This window comes from Lachnellula hyalina (assembly GCF_007821495.1).
Source record: "Lachnellula hyalina strain CBS 185.66 chromosome Unknown contig00102, whole genome shotgun sequence".
Lineage (NCBI taxonomy): Eukaryota > Fungi > Ascomycota > Leotiomycetes > Helotiales > Lachnaceae > Lachnellula > Lachnellula hyalina.
In genome coordinates this window covers 30,819-46,902 of record NW_022157216.1, presented here as the reverse complement: position 1 = coordinate 46,902, position 16,084 = coordinate 30,819, and the positions used below count along the sequence as shown (strand labels likewise).

Below are 16,084 nucleotides of genomic sequence, written 5' to 3'. Positions count from 1 at the left end.
TACCCAGTAATAGAGAACAAAAGTTAAACTTTCACCGCAAGGCCACCCGTAGCTCCACGTTTATGCCTGGAAAAGCGTTCGCGAGCAAGTGATGGTAGAATTTCCAGTCTTTGATCCGTAGGTTAGTCTTCACCCTTTCCTCGTAACTTTCGTTTCTGTTCTGAATTACTGAAACGAGCTTCGAACCTGCATCCATTTGTATATCATTACTACAAAAGCAATGGCCCCCCTTCCAAACACCAGAGAAAACCACCCCCCTCACTGTTCCTTCTTCTCCAATCCCGCCGCCCTCCTCCTCACCTCACTAAACTTCCTCAACCTCTCACTCTCATCTCTCGTGCTCTTCAAATAGATCTCCAACAAAAACACATTAATAAAATACCCCACCACCCCACTCGCTCCGAACACCAAATTCACAATCGCAGTTCGATTCTCGAGCAGCGTCGTGCTCCAATTCGCAGGCACAGGAACAAACACGTCGGCGCTTCCAAGACCATTGGCGAGCGAACCACAGGTTGGGTAGTTCCGTGCGAGGGTAGCAAGACTGCCAGCGTTGGAGCGGTAGAGGTATGCGAGCTCCTCGCAGGTGAGCACGAAGTGGAAGCGGTTTGGACAGACGGCGGTTATGCCCAGAATGAAGAATACCATCACGATTCGGAGAGAAAGGATCTATTTAGGTTAGATTTTGCTTCTGCTTTGGTGATTTCATTCATCCATCTAATGATGAATGGATGGGAAGAAGGGGGAGGGACGAACAGAGCCAGTATATGCCCACGTCCTCAACACCCACTCCCGGTGACTGTCAATTTTCAGTTCGCGGATGGATTTCCATGCCTTGTACACCGATACGCTGGTGGAGATGGCTAGCAGGACGGTGAAACACTGCGTATCGAGCGTTCCTCCGAATGAGCGGTTTGCGATTGCAATTGCCGCTATTCCCACTTTGTCAGATCCGTACTTGTTATTTCCAAAAAGATATATATATATCTTTTTTGGAGGGGAAGTGGAACTATACTTACTGATATTCCCCACCATCAACATGACAAAAAGCGCGCGCCCAGCCACTTTATGCGCATACATAAACTTCCTCCTCATAACAGGTAAAAACTGCAACGGCAGCAATATCCCCGCCGCTGCACATCTCCCAAATCAGCTAATCGATCACGCTTGAAAAGTGGAAATTGGAAATGGGGAATCCGACTCCGACTTTGGGGTGGGAAAAGGGGAGGTGAGCATACGAATAACACTCCACAGATGCAGCTGCATGCCGAATTTCCTAAAGCCGCCCTCGAACCAGACCTTCTCGCCCGGAGCTGCAGGCAGATCCCACTGTCTCCAGTTACCGTAGTATAAGAAGCGGATCGTAGAGAGACTAAAGAGCGCGAATGTGCAGGGGACGAGGAGGAAGAGGACGAGGGAGTTTGGGGATGTGAAGCCGGTGAGTGAAGTCTTCATCGTGGAGCTGGTTAATTTTTGTGAGGGGGGGCGTTGTGATATGAAAAGAAAGGGGTTTGTGTTAAGGCAGAGTTCCGAAAATCGAAATAACAGAAAGCTCAAGTGCAAGAAAAATTTCTTCTCTGTCTAGTGTAGTAGTGAGGATGTAGCGAGATTCAATCCCCTCGGCGAAGAAGCTACAGGAACATATATATACAAAAGAATTACATGATTTGAAAGTCGAACGTTTACTTTTACGTAGAGATATAGATTCGCATTCGCGTATCGGCCGTAAAATTGTTCCGCTACGTCTCTTGTTTGAGGTTAGGGTCGTGAAAGCTAGGGTCGTCGGGACGTTGCAACTAGCGGGATCCTTTACGTCCGTACAGTAGTACTCCGTATATTCGGCCCATATTCACATGCCGATTCCTTCGTCCGTGTAGATGCGAGAAAGTGGATTGCATACCAGCTATTTTCAAGCGGAGGTTCGATTTAATCCCCTGGATATATATCTGGCCGTAGTATACAAGTACTAAATCAAAGGTGCTACTCGAGTAAGCCCTTCAATTGTACCCCTTGGTTAAGCGAGGTGAGCCTTGAATTCAGCCGAGACTGGGCGCTGTAGCGTGACTTTAATATAATGTTCATATTTTTATTCTTTCCATCTAATCACGATATACACAGCACTCAAGAAACCGACCCTGTCATGTCGGATCAATTCTCGAAGGCTTTGCTAACCCACCATCTACATTACAGTCACGTCGCTGGTAGTCAAATAGCATTTGACCCGATCATAAAACGGCAAATCCATTTTCTACAACTCAATCACACCATCCTCAAGATGGCGACCTGAAGACAGGTTTGTACTGGCCGCTTGGCCTTTCGACTCATCGCGAATGGCGATGAGGAGTGATGGACGTACAGAAAATGCGAAATATTTGGAACTTGCGCCAAGTCTTTCAATTAGCCTCAAAGCCCGTCTCATTGCAGTGCCTCACATTATTATTAAGATTATGAACAAGCGCTATATTAAACCAAAGACAACGCTAGTGACGGAAGAAACAACGCTGGGGTATAAGTATAACAACGATCTCTTAACGCCATGCTGCAAAATACCCAGACCCATACATACAACATCAATGAAATCTCAGCCGCACAATCGAAAACAACATGTTCTGCAAGACATGAACCATGACAACCACACCCGTAGGCAACAACTCGGGCCACATGGCCAGATCCGCCTTTGCTTCTCCCGTGACGTCAGAAGCCCATCCGTACCATAGGATGCGTCGGACGATCCAGCCGGCGACTATCTCGCATGCCCAGGTGACCAGAGAGGCGTAGAACGTGAGTCCGAAATCGTACATTTCGCCGCCGCCGATGGGCAGACTTCCACGGGAAAATTGGGGAGGGGAGTTCTCCGAGTCGAATGCGAAATAGGGGTAGACGTCTTTGTTACTCCCGTAATGAAGCACGAGAATGGAGCCCACGAATGTGAGCATAGAGACGTTCTCCGCTAGACCTCTGATGAAGATATTCCTGGCGCAGAACTTCTGGTAGGATGGGAGGGTTTGACCGTTTATAGAGAGGACGCTCAGGACGTAGTGGAAGGGTTTAGACATTGTGAGAGGTCCGAGGATGATCAGGAATGATGATGAGAGGATTTGGAGATATATGAACTGTTCGGGGGAGCGGAGACGGGCGTATAGAGCTCGGACGTAGGTTTGGTAGGTTAGTGCGAAGTAACTGGACTTTATCAGCATGCGTCTAAGGTAGGATAGGGGTTCGCGTACAGTTTGAATATCCAACCTAAGGGATAACTCCCCACCCTCTCACCTTCGTTTCCACCGAGTATCCAGCCGACTATTCCGTCCAAGATGTGCACGGTTGCGACCCAGCTGTAGACGTAGACAATCGTTGCAAGAGTTGTATGTGGCAACGTTCTCAGATATGTCTCGGCATATGCTTCTCCCAAGACATAAGCCAGCATCCCGATGAAGAGAGCTAAGCAAAACCATATGAATCTGACAAAGCTAGCTGGGATCCAGCGTTTCCTCAATGACAATTCTCGACGATTCATATTGTCTGTAGCAAGAGCAACTTCCAGCGGAGCATCAGGATCAAACGTTGATTGCTGGACCGCTGGCCTTCGCTGTGGGTCTCTTCCCACAATTGTCTCGGTCTCTCCCGTCCACCATGAGGATGTAAATATTCGCTGTGTTTCGGAAAGAGATTGTCGAAGTCCCAGATGGCGCTCGTGGTTCATGAGAATAGCAAAGGCGATGATAAGTGGCATTGCCATGGTGAAAAAGGTCCAGCATATCCATACGGTATTGTGTTTCGTGAAATACCTTGATTGGGGGAAGTAGTAAATAGGGATTGGTGCTGCGATTGATATAGTTGCAATGACTGAGACGGTAAACGGGAAACCTAGACTCTGCGGCCACCTTCTGGAATTAGTATATGTCTTCTGAGGGGGGAATACCAGTACTGACCAGTTCAGACTGTAGATGTTGAACACTTTCGTAATCCACATCAAAGCAGTTATATTATAGAAGCCGTAGTACACAAACAAGAAGAACCAGAAGTTGATCTCTACTCGAGCTTCTCCATGACCCGGTACCTTGTGTCCTAGAGCATCCAGACCAAAGCTGAATGCTTGCACATCGTCGTCATCTGGTAGATCGTACTGAGGGAACGGTAAAGCACACCAAGCTACAGCCTGCGATATCATGAGCATATCTCTTTTACCACATCTGCTACAGAACTCACCAAAGCAGCCGGTAGCACAACCAGCACCGTCCATCTTGTCCACCACTTATCCACCACCCTCGCCACAGCGGCCTGCTTCGGATCCAGCCAAAGATCTCTCAACGTTCTCGACAACCCCTTTACCACCCCCACTGCGTCCCCATCCTGACCCTCTGAACTGCTATCATCGCCAGTATCTCTATTCCCAAACACGCCCGCATATCTCCTACCTGTCGTAAAGCTGCCCAGCAGACTCAGACTATTTCTATGGGCCCCATTCCGTCGCGACGCATCCGGCACGGCGCGAAAGCGTCCTAAAAGGGGCGAGCTGTCGCTTGTTGCCCCGCGCGGGTCGTGACCTTGTTGGAAGTCGAAGAAGGAAGGCATTCCATTACTCGACTTTCGTGAGCGCGATGTGCAGGAGATAAGAGGGTTTGAATGTTTTGAAAAGGTTTGGCGGGGTTTTACCGAGATGCAGGGTCCAATTTCGTGCAACTCCAAGGTAAAGCTCAGTTCTATAATAATATTTAATTGGTAGCTGATAGATACCCCAAAGAAAGTTTGATACTGGAGTCTCATTCGTTGTTTTGCTTCTCACGCCCTGTTCTTGTTCTTCCATATAGGGATTGTAGACCCGCGGCTTTACTCCTGTGATCCCACTATACTTGGTTTGTTTTATGCGGAATTGAATTATTTTCACCTACTACATTATAGACTTCCCTAAACCCTCAAATGGTACCTCTGCAATCAAAGTCCTGGCGGAAAGGCGCAAACAACAAAAATTTGCAGATCTTGAGCAAGGAGCCTTCGAGTCCAATGACGGCACTATCCTAAGGAAAGAAAGAAAGAGGAGTTCAATCAATGATCAAGAAGTTGTCCTAGTGGATACGACACCCGATGGACCGAAGCCTGACAGGAGCATTAAAAGGAATTATTAACCGACGGACAGCTTTTATGGTGATATATTAGTTTTTCATGGATTCCGGGGGTTCTTTGGGATGGGTTGAGAATAATTTACTAGATAGAAGTTAGAAGGAACATGGATACTCTTCATAAGTGTTCTTCCTTCTATCAACCGTTTATCATCAAGATTATCCGAGCCTAAGAGACAAGCAGAACAGGCGGACAAATGCGACACCTCGCTAATAACAGTCAATCACAAAAATCAAAGCTGCAACAAATATAGAATAAAATTGCAAAAAGAATGCGTTCTGATGCGGGGCCTAATCCGGGATCGAACCGGAGACCTCTTACATGTGAGTCCTAGCCAATGGCAAGTGAAACCCAAAGCAAGAATTCTACCACTGAACTATCAGGCCTGAGATGTTTTTGAATCCATGTCTGACTATTTTGATACATGTTTGGATGAGTGGAAATTCAGACGTTATAGAAAGGTGGGACGGAGAAGAAGCACCTACTGGCTGGAAAATCTTCAAGAGACACGTTGGGAAGCAGTATCAACTCTACATGTATTGAATATATATATATCGTCAACATTCAAAGTAAAAAAGAAATTACTTTGTTGCGTCGTTGTGAAGGATTCATAAAGGTCTGATTGTACCTGGATCATGTGATCATATTTAAAGTTGGGCGCCAAGGCTGAATACATCATCGCCGCCGCGCCAGCAATCGGCAGCTACAGAACAGCTCAGCTGCCTACTATTCAGTTTGCTATTGGGAATTCCCTCGAATTATGATACGAAAAAGTAGATGAACATCTTCAAACAACCAACGACGTAATTCACACCCATAATCTCCCAAAATATCCAGAATAATCACGCCCCGATTCCGCCTGCCCCGCGCAGATTCGCCGCCATGGACAACGACGATTTCGCCAACGTAAGCTGGCAAAGCGATCATGCTGCCCGTGAACCTGCATCTAGTATTGGTAGTCCGGGAGCTGCAGTTGAGGACCAAGAGAATACGGGTAGTAGGAGACATACTGAGGGGCCACTGGGCACCCATGCGGATGCGCTGGACCTGGCTGGCGTTGGAGAGGGGGTATTGGAATGTACAGTTACTTCTCCCCTGAAAGAGAACGACGGATCAAAAGATGCTTATGTGTCATATCTGGTGACGACAAATGCTGGTCTTCCTATCCAAATAGTGCTGAAGCTATACTGACTATCCCAGACAACTTTCCCCTCCTTCCAGAAACCAACCACCTCAGTCCGCAGGCGCTTCACAGACTTCGTCTTCCTCTACAAAACGCTCTCGAAAGAATACCCAGCATGTGCGGTTCCGCCATTGCCGGATAAGCATAAGATGGAGTATGTGCGGGGTGATCGGTTTGGGACGGACTTCACTTATCGAAGGGCTAACTCGTTGCATCGTTTTCTTGCGCGGCTGGCGCTTCATCCTGTCCTGAGACGAAGCGCGCTACTTATCATCTTCCTGGAGAGCCAGGACTGGAATGCTACGATGAAGACTCGTCCGCAGCGGGGGTCGTCGGCATCTGAACAAGGCGCAACGGGCGTGTTTGACAATTTTACTGATACGTTCATAAATGCTTTTACAAAAGTACACAAGCCGGATAAGCGATTCATTGAAGTAAGGGAGAAATCAGACAAGCTTGATGAAGATCTTGGGCATGTTGAGAAAATCGTGGCCAGGGTGGCTCGGCGAGAAGGGGACCTGGAAACGGATTACAAAGATCTGGCAGAGCAATTCCAGAAGCTTATCACTCTGGAGCCTGGAGTAGAACCGTCTGTCCATGCTTTTGCGGCGAGTGTACAGGATACTTCTGCTGGGATGAAGACGTTGAGGGATCACACGGACCAGGATTATCTGGGGAGTTTGAGGGACATGCAGGCGTATAGCACGGCAGTCAAGAATCTGCTCAAGGCGCGGGAGCAAAAACAATTGGATTTTGAACAGCTGACTGAATACTTGACGAAATCAACGTCGGACCGTGATGTTCTGGCTACTCCTGGTGCTTCTACAACTGGCACAGCAGGGTTCATCCGCAGCAAGATTGAAGATGTCCGAGGAGTCGATCACGAACAATCACGACGCGAACGGCTCCGGAAACTCGAGATGAGAATAGAGGATTTGACAGGTGGGGTTGAGGAGTCGAAGAAAACTACCGAAGCTTTTGATGAAGAGGTTGTACGAGAAGTGGCGGATTTTGAGAGGATAAAGCGGATCGAGTTCAAGACTCAATTTGGTGGGCTGGCTGATGCACATGTAGACTTTTATGGGAAGAATATTGAGATTTGGGAGAGGTACGTGAAGGAGATGGAGAATCTTGGAGCACCGCTTGCTTAGGAAGTTGGCTTGGGCTTGGACTTGGACTTGATTCAATGAATATTTGTTTATGAGATAGATAAATTCCCTGGGGATGGCTGGTTGGCGATTACATGGGCGTTAGACAGCTAGATTAATCGATTGTTTCCCTCTATTTTGAGCTTCCACATTGCAAAGGGCAAGATGCAGCTTCCTCTCGCGTGAACAGAGAGCTCTACGTACTATTTTTCTTTAGCTGGTTATGAGATCGGTTATTACAAATGTGGAATACTTGAATCCAAATGTACCTCGGTGCATCTGGGCCTACCCTGCTGACACATCAACGAGGCTGGCCCGGCCAGAACCTTCAGGTTTGGAAATCAACTTTTTGGAGGGGCAGAAACGCGAAAACGACTTAGGAATCAACCACTTCACTTCCCTACATATAAAAAGCCCTCGTTGCCTCAACCCCCCCCCCCGTCAAAATACCTACGAAATACTCTTCAAAAGCCGGAAAAAAAATTATACACAATTAGGAAGAGAAAAACAGTCAATCTGTTTTCCTCAACCCTCAAACGAACTTTCCGCGCAGGCTCGTCGGGACTAAGCCTCGCAGCGGCAGCAAGCATACAGCAGAAACCGATCGCGAGATCAAATAGCGTGAGGGAGAGAAGCATGCATAGCAAGGTCGTGATTATCGGGTCCGGGCCCGCGGCGCACACCGCTGCTGTGTATCTTGCGAGGGCGGAATTAAAACGTGAGTGTCCCTCTCCTATTAGATTATCTATTGGGAGAATGAATAAAGGGTTGTTTGGTTGCTAAAGAGGAATGGGAATGTAGCTGTGCTGTATGAAGGGTTCCTAGCAAATGGCATTGCGGCGGGTGGCCAATTGACCACGACGACTGATGTAGAGAACTATCCTGGGTTCCCTGATGGAGTTGGCGGTGCTGAATTGATGGTAATACCCCCCCCCCCCCCCCCACCTCTCCATATCCATATCCATATGCAAACCTATCCTACCCTCTTGCTAATACCCACGCGTTCTGCAGGACAAAATGCGCGCGCAATCCGAACGTTTCGGCACCCAGATCATCACCGAAACAGTCGCCAAAGTCGACCTCTCCTCTCGCCCCTTCAAATACTGGCCCGAGTACAGCGAAGACGAGCCCCCGCACACCGCCGACGCGGTTATCATCGCCACGGGTGCGTCAGCGCGCCGTCTGGGCTTACCGGGTGAGGACAAGTACTGGCAGAATGGCATCTCGGCGTGCGCCGTGTGCGACGGCGCAGTGCCCATCTATCGAAACAAGCCGTTGGTCGTGATCGGCGGGGGAGATTCGGCGGCAGAAGAAGCGATGTTCCTGACGAAATACGGATCGCATGTTACGGTGCTGGTGAGGAAAGATGTGCTTCGGGCTTCGAAGACGATGGCGAAGCGGTTGTTGGCTAACAAGAAGGTGACGGTTAAGTTTAACCATGTGGGTGGCGAGGTTACGGGGGATGAGAAGGGGTTGATGAGTCATATGGTTATTAAGGATGTGAAGAGCGGGAAGGAGGAGAAGATGGAGGCGAATGGGCTTTTCTATGCCGTGGGCCATGATCCGGCTACGGCGCTGTTCAAGGGCGTCGTGGATACGGATGAGGAGGGGTATATTGTCACGAAGCCCGGAACTAGTTATACGAATGTTGAGGGCGTGTTCGCCGCGGGAGATGTGCAGGATAAGAGGTATAGACAGGCTATTACTTCTGCTGGTATGTTCCCCCCTTTCTTTTCCCCGGAAGTTTGAAGTTTGAGACACGATACTTATGTTCTGCTAGGCTCTGGTTGCATAGCAGCTCTTGAGGCGGAGAAATTCCTCGCTGAACAGGAAGATGGCCTTGATTTGGAAGCGGAGAATGGGGCGGAGAAGAGCAACAATGTTGTGGTTCCTGAATACAGATCCAACCCTTTGCTATAGATGTTCTCTTTCTCAACTTCTCATTTGCATTTGTCGAATTATGATACGTAGATGAGGATAAGATAAAAATAAAATAGAGACTCGTTCATCTTTAGACCCTTCGTTTGGGCTTTCTCGCGATTCTTTCATTTTGCTCAGTCTTGAGGACGATAAGCTTGCTTACTCCGTAGTGAGTTATAAATCAGAGATGCCAACGTCAGAGGTTCCAAGGAACGGTCTCATTCTTCGATGTCAAGATACCAAGTTGTAGCTCCCCCGAGTGAGTACATTTCAAAAGCGATGTTAGCAGGGAAGGAGCTCCTCAGTCCCACGCCGTCCCAGCATGGCTTTAATTTTCACGAATTTCCAATCTCAGACAGCGTCACATCGACATCACTTTCGTTCGCAATATCAAGTACCATTGCATTCTTTCGTCCATAATCTGTATCGCCGACAGACTAATATAATACAACATTCGTTCAAAACCCCTCTCACGGACAGACAGGCACTTACTTCTTCGCTGCTCTGCCATCCTTCAAACAAGATGGTAAGTGACTCCAAGAATAGGACTGCGAAATCCCAAAAGAGGACTGCGAAATCCCACAGCAGTACTACGAGATCCCACAACAGGACTACAGACAACCAGCCAAGCTCCCCCTTTACTACCATCCGTCGCGCACCTTACATCAGTCCCTTTAACCCTAGGCCGGCCTCTGTCACCAAAAGTACATTCATACATGAATCACGCAGAAGTTTCAGCAACTCGGACGCAGGTACAAATGACAGCACTATACAGACATGTTCTATCTCCAACACCGGTATCTTACCTGCAGATCAAAGGCCGCTGCATGCACTCTTCGATCAGCTGGTTGGGGTTCGCAGTGGCTTGTCCCCGAGGGCTGCGGCGGAGAAGATAGCTCTGCTGAGGCCGCGGGAAGGGGTGGAAGAGTGGCTTTTGAACGATCTTTGGGTTTGTGTGTTGGATTTTGTGCAGAGAGGTAAAGTGGCCTCGTGGTGTTCTAGTTGAGGTGCATGGTGGTTGATGACTATACCCATGTTGCTTGGATCGCTTGGTGCCTGCCCCACATCTGCGGTGGCTATATCATTTTCGAAGAACTAAAGCTGACTCCAATTGTCTCACAGCTCGGCGGAGAACTGTCGTCCTGAAACTGGTCGAAACAATCAGGTCTCTCCGAGATTTACCAGATATTGTTAGGGTTAAAATCGAGCGCGAAGATTTGTTACTATGGAAGGACTTGCCCCTGCTGAAAGAGGCAGCGTATCGACACTTCAAAGGTAAGTAGTACGAGTATATTGCCTTCAATTCCAAACCACCACAGCTAACAGTGCTACCTGCAGTATGCCACCGTTATATAAGCCCTTCTACCATCTATCAACTTAGACAGGCCATGTACTGGAGGAACTCCAACTACTTCTTCGCAGTGCTCACAGGAGCTGGAATCGAAGACCTTTCAGAACTAGCACACCAGGTTTTACACTATCCCCTCGGCACTTCTCATACTGGCAAGACTTGGGTATTGCACAATGGAAGCGGATGTCTTCATTTCGGACTCGAACAATCTTTGCATTGGATCCACCTTGCCGGAAGAGAGGTCTGGGCGAGAATTGCATTTCCCACGCGCGGGTCAACGAGGATCGGGGATCGTAGTAGATACAAATGGCCGTCTTGGAGACGGTCTCTTCATTTGTATAGCAGGTCAGTTGTTCTGCCGAGACATACGAGGGAACTTGCGAGCGAAGCATACAACGTCATGCGTGAAGTGGAGGAAAATTCGACCCAAGTTGTTCATGAATGAATGTCCCGCTCGAACACAATTTCGGCAGTTGGTTCGAGAAAAGAGAATGTCTCTAATGCAGTAGAACATTGATCTCGGACAGGTGCTTCATACATAACGGCTTAGATACATAAGCTGTAGCGACATAGCGGATACAGTATCAATGATATCAGTTGACAGCGATTAGAAAAAAAAAAACACCATCGTCAAGTGTCTCGGGATGTGAGACATTCGCACTCGGGTGGAACATCCCGTACTGTATGAAACACATAGCGAAGTAATGAAAAGAAGTTAATTAGCAAAACAAAACAAAACGTGGATTTTCAAAGGCGTGAATATGAGTTCGTTTTCCTTCTTCGTATTTTTCATCTAATATAAAGTACCTAGGCACTACTCGCTAATATAGATAGATTTTGCATACTCGAGTACGAGATCCATATAAGGAGGCATATGAAATGCGCTCTTATTAATGGCCTCTCAATGGGTATGTTGTGTAACGAAGCTAGGTACGTGTTGTCACCAGATTTGCAACTTTCCACTTAAAATCAATATGTGACCATCGTAATACAGGGAGGGTATCTATTAGGTAAAATAAAATAAAAAAAGCCCGTAGAGAGATCATTTATGCCTTATTTGGGGATGAAACTGTTAAAAGCCTCATTTTATAGTAGGATAAGGGTGTTTCCGGTTACTGAAATCCATATAAGCAGTGTAATAGCATATGATCCTTGAATTGCAGATTTGGTGACAACACCCTGTAGTGGTGTAACGTATGCCACGAGACTGACTGACTCAGACGAGGGAAAATGCAAGACAATGCGGGGCATTGCATTGCATTGTCTTGTGGGTGAGATGCGGGATCTGGTTTGGTACCTTGTACCTTTTGTACTGGCCGGTAGTTCTTTCTGCTGTGAGATGGTTGGGTTACTACTGTAGGTATGCGTCGATTTATTTGTCTTGGTGATCAAGTAAATGACTTTCTGCAATGCTGATTTTTATACTCGTACACGTGACGTGATTAAACTCGGACGGGCCGTTTATTGGCAAAGTTCCCGTTGCGGAAGGACTGAGCTCTACCTATCTTTCGCCGATCTGAGGAAACGGATTTTACTTCATTTCATACAAGTATAGTACTGTACTGTATAGTATTTTATATATATATATAATGAACAGCACAGCTCGACTCAACTTCCTGAACAGCTTGCAGGACCGGGCCCGATACTCGGTGCCCTCGTACGCCACTCTCCCGGTTTCCGAGAGGTCTGATCTGATCATGACCCACGGCTGGCATGTCGTCGAGTCATGAGAACGCAACGCAAGAGCAAGGTCTTGGTCGAGATTTCTTGTGGATGGATGATGGACATGGAACTTCTGCGGGGAATTGTTAATGCGGGGTCGGGTCGGGTCAGCCACCAATGTTCGGCACTCAACTATAATCACTGCTTTTCTATGGAGTACGGTAGGGTAGCTTTCTAGTCCCTGATCTATACGATTGGTTGGTTTTCTTTTCTCGGGGCTTCTATGTGGGCCTGGCTCTTACTTTGTTGTTTGTTTATTTGTTTGTTTATTTGTTTGTTTCCCGTTTTCTTAAGCTTCTGCTTTTGACTTTTAATATACGACGCGTCTCGATGAGAGTTCAAGTTGAAGCCTCACAAAGCCGAACCTTGGCGCTTCATACTTTAAGAGGGCGGTTACGAGGCTGGTGAGTTTGATCTATCAAACCTTGGTGTCTAGTAGTTGGCTTTCAAGTGAGCTGAGAAATCAAACTTCGGCGCTTAGGTCTATCTATTACCGTGGAATTCCTCCGCCATCTCTCATGTCGTTATTCAGATAGAGGTCCGCACTCGATATACAAGGTTTGGTGGACCCTGCTGATCCCTTCCTCGTCCTCTGCTGCACATCATGTGCCTCGCGTATCACGAGCAAGCAGGTACCAACCATATAATCACCAAGCACTTGGCCTTGCAGCTGGCTCTAGAAGGTTGTCCAACATGCACCTTCTTAATCAATCCATTTTAAATTACCGATTCTCGGCCTTGTGATCAATACGACCACAAGCTTGTTGGTCATGTCTCTATCCACTCCTCGACTTGATGGGAATTCAACGTTATATGTGCCCCTGATCCCTGAGCTAGTGCGTTGTGATGACTGGGGAGATGTTCTTTATATTAAACTCACCTTGCTCTTAGTAGGGGCCTGGAATTCTGGTTAAAGTCGTATAGATATTTTTATCAACTTCACTTCAGTACAATACCGCGGATATGAAGTTTCTAGGTCGGGCCCTTGTGGTCGTTTGTGCAACGTTCTTCGGGTCGATAGTTTCTGCTGCATCGACGTTTTCGCCAGCACGACCTCCAGCCATTCCTCTTGCTGTAAAATCGCCGTACCTGAGTACATGGCTGTATGCGGGCAGTGATGGGGGAAATGGTGGTTACCTGGCAGGGCAATGGTCTCAATTCTGGGCGTAAGTTCAACCCCGATTCCACGTTCTCAGAAGTTGATGGTGGTTTTAGAGGGCAAGTTGCTGCATGGACAGGAATGATTCGTGTAGATGGAACAACGTACACGTGGATGGGAGCTCCTACGGGACCAGCTCTAGTAACACAAACATCATTTGAGTATACATCTACGAAAAGCGTCTTTACCATGGACGTTGGGGGACTAGTGGAGATGAACATTACGTTCCTTTCAACTTTAACACCAGACGATCAGAAGAGACAGTCTCTCATATTTTCGTATCTTGATGTTGGTGTGCAATCACTCGATGGGAACTCCCATGATGTCCAGCTCTATACGGACATATCTGCAGGTAAGTCTCCATCATGTGATGCCAGCAATGACTGACCATCATTTAGAATGGGTTTCCGGAGATCACTCCGCTGTCGCACAATGGGATCAAGGTACCACCAGGGATGGTATATCTTATCACAAAGTATACAGGCAGACCCAGCTTCTCTTTAGCGAGACCGCCGATCAAGCGGACTGGGGTTATTGGTACTACGCTACCAAGAAGGTTCATGGTCTTTCCTTTCAATCTGGATCTGATGCTACCGTGCGGGGAAATTTCCAAAGCAATGGAAGTTTGACCGACACCAAGGATACCGACTATCGAGCTATCAATGCCCAATACCCCGTCTTCGGATTTGCTCACGACCTTGGTAAAATCTCAGGCTCCGTCAGTACTTTGTACACCATCGGCCTTGCACAAGAACAAGCCATACAATTTGACGGGGCTAGCGGTGTGGTGCCGTTGACTTCCCTATGGACAAGTTACTTCTCCAGAGAGACAGACGCTGTAAGTACCCTAACCGGCTACCCAAATTTACAAACTAATAGACGAAGCTTTCCTTTGTCTACAAAGATTTCAAGACTGCTAGCAAAACCGCAGCAGCTCTTGACTCAAAGATCTCATCAGACTCGATAGGTTCTGGAGGTCAGGATTACCTGACCATCACATCTTTAGCAGCCCGTCAAGCCTTTGGTGCCCTCCAGCTTGTGGGAAACTCAACAAAGCAGTATCTCTTCCTCAAGGAAATCAGCTCTGATGGAAATGTCCAAACCGTCGATGTCATCTTTCCATTTCACCCTGTCCTACTCTACCTGAAGCCCGAGCTCCTCAAGCTCCTCCTAGACCCGCTCTTCGAGAACCAAGAATCGGGCCAATACCCCAACATGTACTCCATGCACGATCTCGGTAGCTCCTACCCGAACGCAACTGGCCATCCCGACGGTAACGACGAGAAGCAGCCCCTGGAAGAATGCGGCAACATGTTAATCATGACTCTTGCGTACTCGCAACGAGCCCAAGACAACGCATACCTCACGCAACACTACAACGTCCTGAAACAATGGACGCAATACCTCATCGCCGAAGCCCTCATCCCCGCCGACCAAATCTCAACCGACGACTTCGCCGGCTCCCTTTCCAACCAAACGAACCTCGCGCTCAAAGGCATTATTGGCATCGAAGCCATGGCCGTCATAGCAAACCTAACCGGCAATTCCGCCGACAGTTCCAACTACACGTCCATAGCACACGACTACATATCCAAATGGCAAGATTACGGCATCGCGCACGACGCCGTTCCTCCACACACCACGCTCGGCTACGGACTCAACGACACGCATGGCTTGCTCTACAATCTATACAGCGACCAGGAACTAGGGCTGAAACTCGTACCGCAGGCTGTGTATGATATGCAGAGCGCCTTTTACCCGACTGTGGCGCTACCGTATGGCGTCCCGCTGGATACGAGACATAATTATACGAAGAGCGACTGGGAGATGTTCACGGCGGCTATTGCAGGAGATGAGACGAAAGAGTTGTTGATCAAGGCGTTGGCGGCATTTATTGGGGCGACGACTACGAGTCGGCCGGAGACGGATTTGTATAGTGCGGCGACTGCCGGGTACGTTATATCTATTCTCCCTCTCTTTGCCTTTCTCTTCCTCTCCTTCTTCTTCTCCTTCATCATCCATCCCCCATCTATCACCAACGAAACGGTGCGATGGAGAATTTATACATGTTTAGATAGGGGGGTTGTTATGTCAAAGCTAACACATATGCACCAGATGGCCCGGCGAAGGAGCCGGGTCGTTCATGGCGCGCCCGGTCGTCGGCGGGCATTTCGCACTATTGGCCCTCGAGGCGCAGGTGGAAGCTGGGATTCACAATTAATTGTTGGGCTGTACGGTTCTTGATTTGCATGAGCCTGCGATGGGGTGGGGTGGGGTGAAGTTCGTAGTATGAATGAATGAATGCAAAGGAATATATATTTGTGTTTGTTCAATCTCAATATGAGGTCTCTCAGATCTAGATATATGATGTATGTGAAGGGATTGGAAAAGGAATTATGTTCCTTGTTCTTTTCCCCTTTTTATTTTTCCTATCTTCTTTTCTTCTACAAAACAGTAGGAGGCTCGAAAATATTGACAGTGCG

At 47.9% G+C, this 16,084-nt stretch overlaps 4 protein-coding genes and 1 non-coding gene across 5 annotated transcripts; 3 read left to right on the top strand and 2 right to left on the bottom strand.

Moving 5' to 3' along the window:
* Nucleotides 1–2,570: 2,570 nt before the first annotated feature.
* Nucleotides 2,571–4,572, bottom strand: LHYA1_G006504 (Uncharacterized protein; the record flags this gene model as incomplete). The annotated part of the gene is made up of 4 exons (XM_031151441.1): nt 2,571–3,180; nt 3,228–3,881; nt 3,930–4,156; nt 4,207–4,572. The coding sequence occupies 4 exons, from the start codon at nt 4,570–4,572 to the stop codon at nt 2,571–2,573; spliced, it is 1,857 nt and encodes a 618-aa protein (XP_031004012.1).
* An 832-nt stretch (nt 4,573–5,404) lies between these two features.
* Nucleotides 5,405–5,504, bottom strand: LHYA1_G006503. Its single transcript has one exon. It is a non-coding gene; the product is annotated as a tRNA-Pro (tRNA).
* Nucleotides 5,505–6,000: 496 nt separating this feature from the next.
* SNX4 (Sorting nexin-4) lies at nt 6,001–7,452 on the top strand (the record flags this gene model as incomplete). Its single annotated transcript, XM_031151440.1, has 2 exons — nt 6,001–6,291; nt 6,319–7,452. 2 exons carry the CDS (start codon nt 6,001–6,003, stop codon nt 7,450–7,452), a joined length of 1,425 nt encoding a protein of 474 aa, XP_031004006.1.
* A 633-nt stretch (nt 7,453–8,085) lies between these two features.
* Nucleotides 8,086–9,369, top strand: cys-9 (Thioredoxin reductase; the record flags this gene model as incomplete). Its single annotated transcript, XM_031151439.1, has 4 exons — nt 8,086–8,167; nt 8,266–8,369; nt 8,461–9,163; nt 9,230–9,369. The coding sequence occupies 4 exons, from the start codon at nt 8,086–8,088 to the stop codon at nt 9,367–9,369; spliced, it is 1,029 nt and encodes a 342-aa protein (XP_031004007.1).
* A 4,036-nt stretch (nt 9,370–13,405) lies between these two features.
* Nucleotides 13,406–15,822, top strand: gtaA_1 (Glutaminase A; the record flags this gene model as incomplete). The annotated part of the gene is made up of 5 exons (XM_031151438.1): nt 13,406–13,608; nt 13,658–13,953; nt 14,000–14,439; nt 14,487–15,553; nt 15,717–15,822. 5 exons carry the CDS (start codon nt 13,406–13,408, stop codon nt 15,820–15,822), a joined length of 2,112 nt encoding a protein of 703 aa, XP_031004008.1.
* Between the last annotated feature and the right edge of the window lie 262 nt (nt 15,823–16,084).